At 50.7% G+C, this 12,092-nt stretch overlaps 1 protein-coding gene and 1 pseudogene across 1 annotated transcript; one reads left to right on the forward strand and one right to left on the reverse strand.

Annotated features, from left to right (window-relative positions):
• Positions 1 to 33: 33 nt before the first annotated feature.
• Positions 34 to 3,853, reverse strand: LOC127763218 (universal stress protein PHOS34). The gene is made up of 4 exons (XM_052287858.1): positions 3,496 to 3,853; positions 3,254 to 3,357; positions 3,047 to 3,165; positions 34 to 429 (listed from the first exon to the last, which is right to left on the reverse strand). Exons 1-4 carry the CDS (start codon positions 3,683 to 3,685, stop codon positions 354 to 356), a joined length of 489 nt encoding a protein of 162 aa, XP_052143818.1. The 5' UTR covers positions 3,686 to 3,853; the 3' UTR covers positions 34 to 353.
• On the forward strand, positions 857 to 1,569 carry LOC127763217 (uncharacterized; annotated as a pseudogene).
• Positions 3,854 to 12,092: the final 8,239 nt, after the last annotated feature.

Below are 12,092 nucleotides of genomic sequence, written 5' to 3' on the forward strand. Positions count from 1 at the left end.
GAAATTGGAATAGTTTACTTTGGACATCTCAAGGAACATAAAAGTATGACAGGATTCATACAAAAGGGAACTCACTTCTGCCAAGTTTGTGATGTTTAGCACAGAACAAATACAAGAATATACAAAACAATGTGCTACATGGCACATTTATTTCTACAATTGAACAATCAATACATATTTCCTTGCTCAAATGCACGCGACAACTATCATCCGTAAACACCACCATGTGACAAAAAGATGCACAACAAACTAGTCTCCAAATGTGAAATAGGCAGTACCATTACGGATGATAGCGCAGTAGCAACCTCAGAGGCTTGACTTAAAGTGCAGCAAAAATACTGATCGAAGATGGCTCAAGTGCCTTTGATTACAACAACTGGACAGACCACATTGTTGATGCAGTAGTTGCTCACACTTCCTAAGAACATTCTGTAGAACAAAACCAACTCAGAATTTCAATCAGAAACCAAAACAAGACGATTCATATTTGATATAGAAAAAAAGGGGAATAAATAAGCTGACAATCAAACAAAATCAAGCAAGAAGTACTTAAAAATCTTCATGACCTAGATACATGAACACTAGATCAACTGCACTCCATAAAATAGGAGTCAGTTGCGCCGAGCATTTGAAGATTGTATGGGTATTGGTATGGCGAGCAGGCCAGCCCCCCTAAAATCATTCTTAACTACCGAAGTGAAGAAAAGCTGGATCAAGAAAAGGAGGGGCACTACGAGCCCTCTGCCCCATGCATCTAACCAATGTTTGCCTTAGTGTACTCTTAGAGCATCTCCAAGAGACTAGCCAAATGGCTCTTCAAGTTAAAATTTAGCTAAGTTGGACAACAAATCTACTCCAATAGACTAGCCAAATGGCTCTCCAAGCCATCCGGCTGGCTAAATTCCCCACCTCACTAGCCAAAGTTGGCTAGCCCGGATGGCTTGCCATCCGGTGTGGGTTCCACCCGTCTCCTCTCTCTCCCCCTTTCCCCATCCCGTCCGTCCGCCACTCCCTACCTGCCGCGAAATCTGCCCAGCTACTGTCGTCCATGGTCGCCGCCGCCGAATTTCCGTCCTACGTCTCCGTGCCGCCGTCCGACCTGCACCGCCACCTCGGCAAGCTGCTCACCAGTGGGGACGGCACGGACGTCACTCTCGAGGCCGGCGGCGAGACGTACAAGGCGCACAGGTCCGTGCTCGCCGCCCGCTCGTCCGTGCTCAAGGCGGAGCTCCTCGGCCCGATGGCGCAGCCGCGGAGCACCGCCGCCGCCACGCCAACGCGCATCAACGACATCGAGGCGCCGGTGTTCAGGGCGATGCTGCACTTCATATACACCGACCACCTGAGCTCGACCATGGCGACCGACGGCTTCGAGCATCTCACCACAAGCTGCCCTGCCATTCTCAAGGAGCTCATGTCCAAGCTTGTTGTTCACTGAACACTGAATATTCAGCAGAAGCATATTAAGTAGGATGGTGTCAATTCAGAGCTAGTGTGTGATTCTACTCTGGAGTGTCAAATAGCTAGACCTATGTATAATTATCGTCATCTGGTTCGATCTGGTGCTAATCCCGTGTATAATTATTATCTGTCATCTAGGCTAGTTTAGATGGTGTGATGCATCATGCTCCTCCTCTCTATGTTTGTTTTGGTTTGTGGTTGTATCCAGCATGGACAGAGCAGTATCGGTCAAATGTATGGTGATAGCCTGCAACTGTCCTCGGCTCCGCCGCCTCCTCAACCGGGCACCCGTCGTCGGCACCGCTGCCCGCCATCCACCGTGCTGCCGCCACATGGGGGGCTTGGCGCCGTCCGGAGCACGACGCCGCTTCTGCCAGGGCCGCCGACGCTGGGGAGACGGCTCCCGGTGTGCCTCCACCGCTGCCGACTTCACGGAGCCCGGCGACCCCGAGGCACGCCATGGTCGTCCTCACAGCGCCACCGTCGTCGTCCTCACAGCGCCGCCGTCATCGTCCTCCTAGTGTCGCCCGTCCTAGCGCCGCCGTCATCGCCTTCCCTCGCCGTCGCCGTCGACTCGCACGGGAGAAAGAGGAAGAAGGGGAGAGGAGGAAGAAGCAGTGATTGACATGTAGGGACCCTGTGTCATAGACTTAAAATAGAGGGGTAGATGGAGAGGCTGTTGGAGTAAATAACTAGTTTAGCTAGCCAAATCAGATGAAAAGTTGGCTATATGGGTGTTTGAAGAGTTCGATTTGGAGAGGTCGTTGGAGATGCTCTTATGGCCATCATCTACTTAGGCTGCAGAAGTAGGGTTGGCTACTGTGAGAAACTTCCATGTCGAAGCATAACCAAGTCCAAACTAGTAGCAAAATTAAATGACCCAATGCAAGCTAATGGTTCCACTCCCTGCTCACTGAATGCTTCACTTGTATTGTCAGTATTCATTTTTATGAAAAAAAATGCTGGTGCCACTTGACAAACAACGAGATTGCTTAGCTGTCTTACAGGGTTTGTGTCAGGTTCCAGAAATCATCTCTTGATTAGGCTAGGAATAAGAATAGGAGTATCAAATAAGCAAGACACATAGAACGATTCGCAAATACTACAGAATGTTTTATTTTTCCAGTTTCAAAGCTCAGATTTGCACATAAATCTTGCGTTAAAAGCTTATAAACAGGTCAAGAACTGAACTTGGAGTTGGAGCAAAACAAGTGAACAGACAACTATTATAAAATTACTGTTGCCCAAAAAACCAACTTTCCCAACAGGCCCCTGCCTGATGATGGCAATATGGTTTCAGTAACTAGAATTTCCCAGATAGCTTATCCCCCCCCCCCCCCCCCCCCTAACCATTGTGTCATGTGCATCTTCCAATGGCCTGAAAATTCCCTGATGTGTAGCCTAGCCCCACCAGCAGTACTGAATACTGATTCCCCATATATTGCAGAATGTGATACAATTTACTATGGAATTGCCCTCTCAAAAAAAAATTACGGAATTGCAGGTCTGTTCCCAATTAAGTGGACAGAATCAAACCACGCCAAGTTAGCTAACCAGTGCAGAGAGAGTGCTTATTATCCATTACCTCTTGAGAGGGCCAAAAGCACGGCACCCCATGACGAGCAGATCGGCCTTGAGATTTGCCGTCACCTCGCAGATCTTCTCCTTAGGATCCCCAACCACCACATCCGTCTTCACCTCCACCTGCAAGAAGATCATCCCAATCATCAAACGAGAAGGCTAGAAATCAAAATCGTCGAGCAATTGTCAGCACAAATGTGGTTCCCCTTACATTCTTCTCGGAGCAAATCTTGAGCGCGTGATCCAGGATAGCCTGCGTGATCCGCCGCTGGTGCGCCTCGATCGCCTGCGTGAACGCCGGCACCTCCACCTCGCCTGATCAGCCGCGCGTCACATCCAGGAAGCCATCAAACCCAGCTCGACCAAACAAATTTCGCAAGAACCACAGCTCACAGCCACAGGACCAAGTGTCCGTCCTGATTTCCGCGAAGACGAGTGCGAGAGATTGCTTACTCGGGCCGCCGAAGGGGATGGGTCCGGGGTTGAGCCCGGCGGCGATGCTCGGCGGCGGCTGGACGTGGAGCACGACGAGCGCGCCGTCGGGGCGGAGGCGGAGGTTGTCGAGCGCCCAGCGCAGCGCGTTCATGCTCTCCTCGCTCCCGTCCACCGCCACCACCACGCTGGCCAGGTTGCCGGTCGCCATGGCGAGCTCCCTCAGCTCCGGCCCGAGCTCGCCTCCTCGCGCAGTCAGGGGTCGCGGAGGCGCGGCGATGGTTGCGTCGCGTGCTTGCTGCTTCTCCTCTCGTGCTCAGCTCGATCAAACGAGATGACTACGCAGCCTTCCGCTGAGCTGTGCAAGTGACTCCTTGACTCTCTCTCTCTCTTGTCATGTCACATGGCCGTCTGATGCGCTTTGGGTTGGGAAGGTTGGATCCGTCGGATCAACGGATCGAGAGATCGCACGGCTCAGATGACCTGCTCCAGTCGCTTACCACCGGGCTGCTTTCTTCAAGCATGAACCGCGCTGATCAACTGACTGGTTGTCTATTAAGGTGTGTTTTAGGGATAGGAGATTGATAAGATTGGAAAGATACGTAAAATGAGGTAAGCCATTAGCGCATGATTAATTGAGTATAAACTATTATAAATTTTAAAAATGGATTAATATGATTTTTTAAAACAACTTTCCTATAGAAAATTTTGCAAAAAAACGCATCGTGTAGTAATTTGGGAAGCGTGTGCTCAGAAAACAATGTACTTTCTAACTCAATGTATCTAGAACGAACGCAGCCTAAGTGGAGTACTCCCTCCGTCCCAAAATAAGTGTAGTTTTGCACTATTCACGTTCGACGTTTGACCGTTCGTCTTATTTGAAATTTTTTTTATGATTAGTATTTTTATTGCTATTAGATGATAAAATATGAATAGTACTTTATGTGTGACTAAATATTTTCAAATTTTTCACAAATTTTTTAAATAAGACGGACGGTCAAACGTTGGGCACGGATATCCACGGCTGCACTTATTTTGGGATGGAGGTAGTAGTAATTTGGTTGGGTGGAAGTAGTATTACTGATATGATAGCAGCGTTGAGATTACTGCGAGGTAGGAAGAGCAAGTTTAATAGCATAGTCGACTACTAACTCCAAATCACTATAACCAATGTAATAGTAAACTCATACAATAATTGCTTACTATACTATTAATATGTGGTTCCACATGTCATACACACATTACGTCTTGAACTCTGTGCTGCAATTAGCTACAGATCTATAGCCCGCTGCTCTTCTATTCCTTCCTTTATCTTCTTAAAATATATTTATAGCTGGCTTATAGCCTGCTATTGTACCTGCTCTAAGAGCAAGTATAATAGTAGACTGTAAGTCGGCTAAATGCTGAGGTGAAGAAGAGAAGAGAGGAGAAGTGAGCTGTAAACATATAGCTGGTTTGGACACAAGAACTAAAAAATTATGTGAGATAGACAAGTAGGTCCTGTATTAATTGTAAATAGCTAACTATTATACGTGTGGGTTAAAAAAAGGCTATAAACTACTTTATAATTAATAAGTTGGCTGTATTATTATCCTTGCTGTAACAGCGTTTCACATGAAGTGATGGTGCAGTGATTCAGTGCAGGTGGATGTGGTTTGACCCGCCATTGATCCATCGGTTATTCGGTTGTTCCTCCCGGCACGACAGGGTTCACAGTTGTTAAACCCCGGAAAAGTCTTCGTCGCATTACAGCCTGCTCTGAATCTCATCTTGTAAATTACTTCCTTCGTAAAAAGAGAAAAAAATATTCCTAGCATCTTAAAATAAAATTAGTGGATATGTAGAATAACTAAAATATCCTTCATCATTAAAAAAATTAGTAAGAGTAATATGTATAGGTAAAGAATATTCTAGGGATAAAACTTCTCGTTTTACGTGCTGAGAGTAGGGGTGGACAAAAAGCTTGGGCTCGTGAGCTAGGCTCAGGCTTGGCTCGGGCTCGCATAGCTCGGCTCGGCTCGAAAGACAAACGAGTTGAGCCTAAGCCTCCTTCCTAACTCGTTTCCGAAACGAGCCAAGCCCGAGCTGGCTCACGAGCCGCTCGTGAGCTCGCTTGGCTCACTACAATAGGGTCATATGCAAAAATTTACACCTTTTCTAACTATTTATTTGTTAAAAATGATAACTTTGATTGTCATATTATATATTTATGTGTTGTGATGACATATTAAAGAAAAATTATCACATTATTACACATTCTATGTGGTAAAATGTTGTTCGATTTCTCTTAGACTTGCTTGAGATTTACTTGATGCCAGGCTCGCGAGCTAGCTCAAGCTAGCTCGAGCCCATAAACGAGCCGAGCCGAGCTTCCCTTGCACCAAGCTTTCACGAGCTAAGCCAGGCTCAGCTCGGCTCGTTTCCACCGCTAGCTGAGGATAGGTAGGATGGTAGAAGTTAGTTTTTGTGGGATAAAATTTAAACTCTAGAAATTGAGTTTTTTTAGGACGGAGGGATTAAACACTGTTTTAAAGCGTTCGTTTCTCATGAAAAGGGTGGATGAAATTTTGGATACTCGTGGCACGCTTTTCAATCTGCTAAACGGTGCGTTTCGTGCGAAAACTTTTTATATGAAAGTTGTTCTAAAATATAAGATTAATCCATTTTTTAAATTTGTAATAATTAAAACTCAATTAATTACATGTTATTACCACCTGGTTTTACGTGAAACACTTAATCTTTATCTTCATCTCTATCTTCAGAAGATTCAAGTACCAACTGAATTTCTTGCAAGGTCAATAACCAGACATGATTCTGACAAGGAACGGTGTTTCGGCAGGCTCGTAGCCTCCTGCCAGCATGAACGGATGAACCGAACTTCTTGACATTGGCAATGGCAAAGCGTGCTTCGAGGTTAGAGCGTCTCTCATCTGGGGACGAGTTTTGCCTTCACACAGGCATGCGAGAGCACAGCGCACTACAGACTACAATCTGCATATCTGCACAAGGCTTGTAGCATCTAGCAGTTCATCCTTTTTTTTTTAACGACTCGCACGAGACGGTGCGAAGTTCTATAGCAGGAAAAAATTACAATGTTACTATCCTGGAGGATCGTAACCAGGAAAAAGGAAAAAATATATCACCACCCACACGACGACATCGCCATCACACAAGGCCAGGAGAAGGCTAACACCGGACCGGCCGCCGCTAAGCGTGACCGACCGCCACTAGGCCAACAAAGGGACACAGACGAGGTCGCCACCTAGGGGATGCCAAAACGACGTCTTCAAGAAGAGAAGCGACAGAGAAACCACCGCCGTCATCCGTCAGGACTCAAAAGAGCCAAGACAGGGCTTTCGTCCGGCAATCACCCTTTAGGGGTGAGACAGCACGACAACGCCCTCAGGAGGGGGGATAACCATCGTTGTCGGTCCGACCAAGGCCGGACTGGGTTTTCACCCGTCGCTCACCACTTGCGAATCCACGCCTGACGCACCGATGCTCCACCACCACACAAACTTTGTTGACATGTGGGACCCCTGCACCGGCGTCCCCCGCCGGCCAGTCTTCGTGCGCCAAAGACCGCACCACACCCACCGGCAACTCCTCCTCACACCTAGGTCGCCTCCTCCACCGCCGGCCACGCCACTCTGCGCCAAGCCGGTCTCCTCCACCGGACGCGCCTCGCGCCAATCCGGTCTCCCTCCATCGGTCGCGCCTCGCGCGCCAAGCCGGCCTCCATCTCCGCTGCTCGCGCCTCTCGCGCCGAGCCGGCCTCCACTGTCATTGGCTGCGCTTCTCTGCGCCAAGCCGGTCTCCGACCCCTCCACCAAACGATGCCGCGCCGGCCAGATGTAGTCGTCTCCCGCGCCCTCAGCTAGTCGTTTGAGGCAGCCATGCCTCCAGTGACTGCAGACACGGTCGCCACCACCGCAGCCGCTGCTGCCTAACGCCCAGCCACCTCGCCGTCGCCATCCTCGCCTCGCAGCCGACTCCTTCCCCGCCGCCGACGTCGCCACCGCCTCCACAAACGGCCGCCGTCGCCGCTGCCACCGACGCCAGCCCCCGCATCCACAACCTGCCGCTGTGTCGTCGCCCTTCACCAACATACGGCTGGCCGCCGCCCGATGCCATGTGCACCACTGCCGCCATCGCCAGCCGACACCGCAGCCGCCAACTGCCGCGACCGCCGCCGTCATCACCAACAGCCGCCGCTGCCATCGCCACACCGCCGCCGCCGTCGCCGCACAGCCACCGCCTGTAGGATCGAGATGTCGACTAGAGGGGGGTGAATAGGCGATTTAAAACTAAATGACACCTAATCAAAACTAACCTAAATTGCTAGGCTTGGTGAGGGTCAACTCTAACTAAGCAACTAAGTTATGTTTTGCAAACCTAAGGTGATAGTGGCTCAATTATATCTCTAGGAAAAGTAAATCACACTCCTATGTCAATGTTTAGCAATCCTAGGGTGATATGATTTCAAGTATGTCTCTAGAAATGTAAATTGCACAAATGTAAATGCGACAATCAAATTAGACAAGGAGACAAGAGATTTTTCACCGAGGTTCGGAAACTCGCCGGTTTCCTACTCCCTGTTGAGGCGAGCCCAACTCCACCACTCAACCACGAAGCCACCGCACGCCCCCTTCGTCAAGGGGTGGGCAAGGCGGGAGCCGACCCACGGAGAGGACTACCCAAGCCTCGATCACTAGGGTAGTTCTTCCTTCACTCCGAAGGTGGTGAACACCAAACCACTCACAAACCGGCGCCGCGCCTCCTCCACAATCTTCTCGGAGAGGTCACCGGGCAACTTCTCCACAAGCCGTCTAGGAGGCGGCAACCTCCAAAAGTAACAAGCAATGACCCATCGTGGAGATGATCAATCAAGTGCCATACTAGCTCTACAAATGGAAGCAATGCACTTGACTCTTGGCTAATCAACCCTCTAACACACTAGATGGATGAACACAAAGCTCAAGTGGGTGTGAGAGAGGTGCAAGGGATGTATGCAATTGAATTGGGTGCCAAGAGAGTCCCCTTGCTGCTGGTGGGGAAGTATTTATACTCCCACCCACCAAAACTAGCCGTTGGGGGCGAAATCCCCCAACTTTGTGCTCTGCCGGTCTGACCAGAGGTATGTGGCCGGTCAGATCGTGCTACTCTGCAACGGCTAGAAAACTAGCCATTGAAGTGCTGTCAGAGGGCCCCATCGCCCTGGCCGGTCAGACTGACGTTGAGTGGGCGGTCAGACCGGCCTCGGCTCGGTCAGACCGCCATCGGCTCGGTCGACCGACTACGGCTCCGTCGGCTCTGTATCGGCCACCCCGAGCAGCACCATCCCGGCCTCCAGGGGCCGGTCTGACCGCGCATGTACCGCCGGTCAGACCGGCCTTATGCGCCGGTCAGACCGCCTTCTTGCGGCCGGTCAGACCGGCCAAGGCACGCCGGTCAGACCGCCACTATGTGGCCGGTCTGACCGCCCCTGGTCAGGCCGAGCCCAGTGAAATCCCAAGTGATTGTGTGTGTGTGATGAAAAGCGAGCACACGTCTAAATGCATAATGACCTAATGTGGCAATTTAAACTCTTTGTTAGGTCATTACCCCTCTTAATAGTACGGCGAAACTAGAAAATAAACTAGCAAATTTGACGCCCTACACCTCGATCAATTCTAAATTAAAGCACTAGTTTTACCGTCTTGTTTCTCTTTGCTTTGCGTCGTCAATTTTAATCCATCGATAGTCATCCACGCGCACACATGATGTGGACCTAACTTAAAATATTATCTCAATAGCAACGGTTAGTCCACAATTAGCGCTTGTCATTAATTACCAAAATTAACAACGGGGGCCTAGATGCTTCACCGCCAACTGCCGCCGGCCACCCTCCAGATCCGGCCGAGAGGCGCGGATCTAGGGGACACCGCGCCGCCGCCGCCGGGCACCGCGTCGTCGCCACCACAAGCCCACACGGGACCACCACCACCACCTTCGCGCCCGCGGCCGGTTCCGTCCCCGCCACCATCGCCATCCCCGCCGCCATCAGCCGCCGCCGCCCGGCGCCGCACGCCCCTGCCTTCAACGTCACCATCCCCGCCGCCGTCCTCCCCGCCGCCAGTCGCCGCCCCGCCAGATCCGGCCAGAGCGGCCTGGATCTGGCGGTCACCGCCGTCCCACCTGGTGGCTCCCTTGCCCGCTCGGTGAGAGGTCGGCGAGGGGCCCTGCCGCCGCCGTCCTTGCGGCCGGCCAGCGGCCGCTCGAGCGGCGGCGAGGCGGAGGGGATGGGGGGGAGGGAGAGGGGCGGCCGGGTCGTCACCTCCTGTGCCGCCCCAAGGAAGGACGACGCGAGGTAGTCTTCTCTTCTGACGTGGAACATAGTTCATCCAAATTTGATCCTCCATATACCTATATGGATGATTATCCAAAAGAGATTCCTCCTTTATATTCCTCCTCACTCCAACAAATTATCTATATTACATCCTCTATATCATATCCCCTTATATTTTATTAGTATCTTTCAACTACCATATATTTATATTATTTTTCTTTTTTCACCTTTCTTTTTCTTCTCTCTTCTCCCGTCCTCTCGAGCTCTCTTCTCTTTCTCTCTTCTCCAGCGGCAGAGCAACGTGAGCGGAGGGGCGAGGGGCGCCACGAGCGATCGGGGGCGGAGGGCGGCGCCGGCGACGGGGCGGAGGGCAGAGGGCGGCGCGGGCGGAGGGCGGCAGGGGCGGAGGGCCGCGTGGAGGAGCGGCGAGCAGCGGGAGCGGAGGGGCGGCGTGAGCAGCAGAGCGACGGGAGCGGCTGGATTTGGCCAGAGACAGGGGCGGAACGGAGTTCGCCGATGACGACGGCATGGCGTGCAGCGGTGCGCATCCTCTCTAACTTCGCTCCTCCATGCCTTGATCCGGATTGGGGCAGGAGAACCAGATGGGTGCGGCGGTTGCGGGATGGCGTTAGGAGAGAGAAACTCTAAATATACCGATTCTTTCTCCGAAATAGCGCATGCGCCATCTTTGGAGGCCCTGATGGCGCATCTGATGGAGCCGGATTTTCTCATCCCATGCGCTATATTTCAGATGGAAGATGGGATAGAGGATCTACTAGGATGCTCTAAAGGCGATAGTGCCTCATATTATCTGGCTTATCTTCCTCCTGTCTATTTCAGATCGAGTTCTGAGTCCAACAACATCTCGGCTTGGTTACTTCCTACTACTTAATTAATCGTGCTAATGATAGTTCTCGTTTTCTGCGTCATTGAAAATCTCTGCTTACATCATCCGCCTTAAAATGAATTAATTTTTGAGAATGAATTTAAAGAACCGCGTTTGTCCAGAACTTTTACTATAAGTTGTTATTTTGAGGAGGAAGTGCTTACCTCTGTTCTAAAATAAATTAAATTTTTACACATCTCATACATATCAATAAATATTTTTACTTTATCAAATCTCAATACAATTATCTCTCACTTTTTCTATCTGTAATGCATTTGTCTCTTACTTCTACAAACAACATTTAAATAAGAAAATAATAAAAATAATACGAAAGGAGTACCTCACGAACGAACGAAGAACCAGCCTGTCTTTGTTTTGCAGCACGTACGCGAGTACAGTACCACGTAGCACACCAAAACAAGACTGCTCGTAGTACCTGTACTGTACTGTACACCAAAACAGGCCACGAGCAGCAGCAGTGCCCCCGTACCGCTAGCTAAGCTGTGTCGCCGAGCCTTGAGCCGCTAGGCGCTAGCTGCATCTGCATCCAGGGTACGAGTACAGTGGACACAGCTCCGCTGCACCTAGGCGCCTGCCCGTGGCACGGGGTACGTCGTTGTACTGCACGGTGCACGCTGCTGTTCGCTCCCGTGCGGCGCGTTTCGCCGGGACAAGGACACAGACGGCTGTCTTCCGCGCGCGAGAGCCCGTACGTCCCGGCGCGTTACGCCGTTAATTACGCTGTTATACGACGCATCGATCAAGCGGCAGCAGTTGCGTGCATCCACGCAGCATCGGTTGGATCCGTGGATCGCGGCTGGCTCGGCGTCCGCGGGCGAGAGATCGTGTTTGCCGCCGGTGGGCGAAAATCCTCGTAGCCTTTTGGATGCCGCGAGGGCTGACGTTTCCGCTTGCGGATGGCGTGCGGGTTGGGGGCCTGGGGTCTCAGCCGTCGACACGCCTGTTTCCTGACACCGCGTGACCTGTTTATGCACAGTGAACTTTTGCGCGTTTTTGGGCATGGATCTTGATGGGTTCATGGTCGGAGTTCGGCTCATAGTCATGGCCCCCAATAAGGGAAGCTATAGCCTAGCGGCAGAGCTGGGCTTGAGCAAACCGCAAAAAGGCGCGTATGGCATTTCGTCGCGATTCCCCTGCATGCAGGGCTTCGCCGTACGGCCGCAACATGTCGAAGGCATTCCAATTTTTTTCTTTAAAATTTTAACTTTTTCCGTCACATCAAATATCAAATATTTAGAAATACGTATAAAGCATTAAATATAAATGAAAAAAACCAATTGTATAATCCGACTTTAAATTGCGAGACGAATCTTTTGAGCCTAATTACGCCATGATTTGATAATGTTATGCTACCGTAAACATTTGCTAATAACGGATTAATTA

This window comes from Oryza glaberrima, chromosome 2 (genome assembly GCF_000147395.1).
Source record: "Oryza glaberrima chromosome 2, OglaRS2, whole genome shotgun sequence".
NCBI classification, from domain to species: domain Eukaryota; kingdom Viridiplantae; phylum Streptophyta; class Magnoliopsida; order Poales; family Poaceae; genus Oryza; species Oryza glaberrima.

Excerpts from the sequence above, each read along its gene's own strand:
- LOC127763218 (XM_052287858.1), bottom strand. The coding sequence starts at position 3,685 with ATGGCGACCGGCAACCTGGCCAGCGTGGTGGTGGCGGTGGACGGGAGC. Across the intron at positions 3,358-3,495 it reads CATCCCCTTCGGCGGCCCGA|GCGAGGTGGAGGTGCCGGCG; the intron begins GTAAGCAATCTC and ends GCGGCTGATCAG. Across the intron at positions 3,166-3,253 it reads AGATTTGCTCCGAGAAGAAT|GTGGAGGTGAAGACGGATGT; the intron begins GTAAGGGGAACC and ends ATCTTCTTGCAG.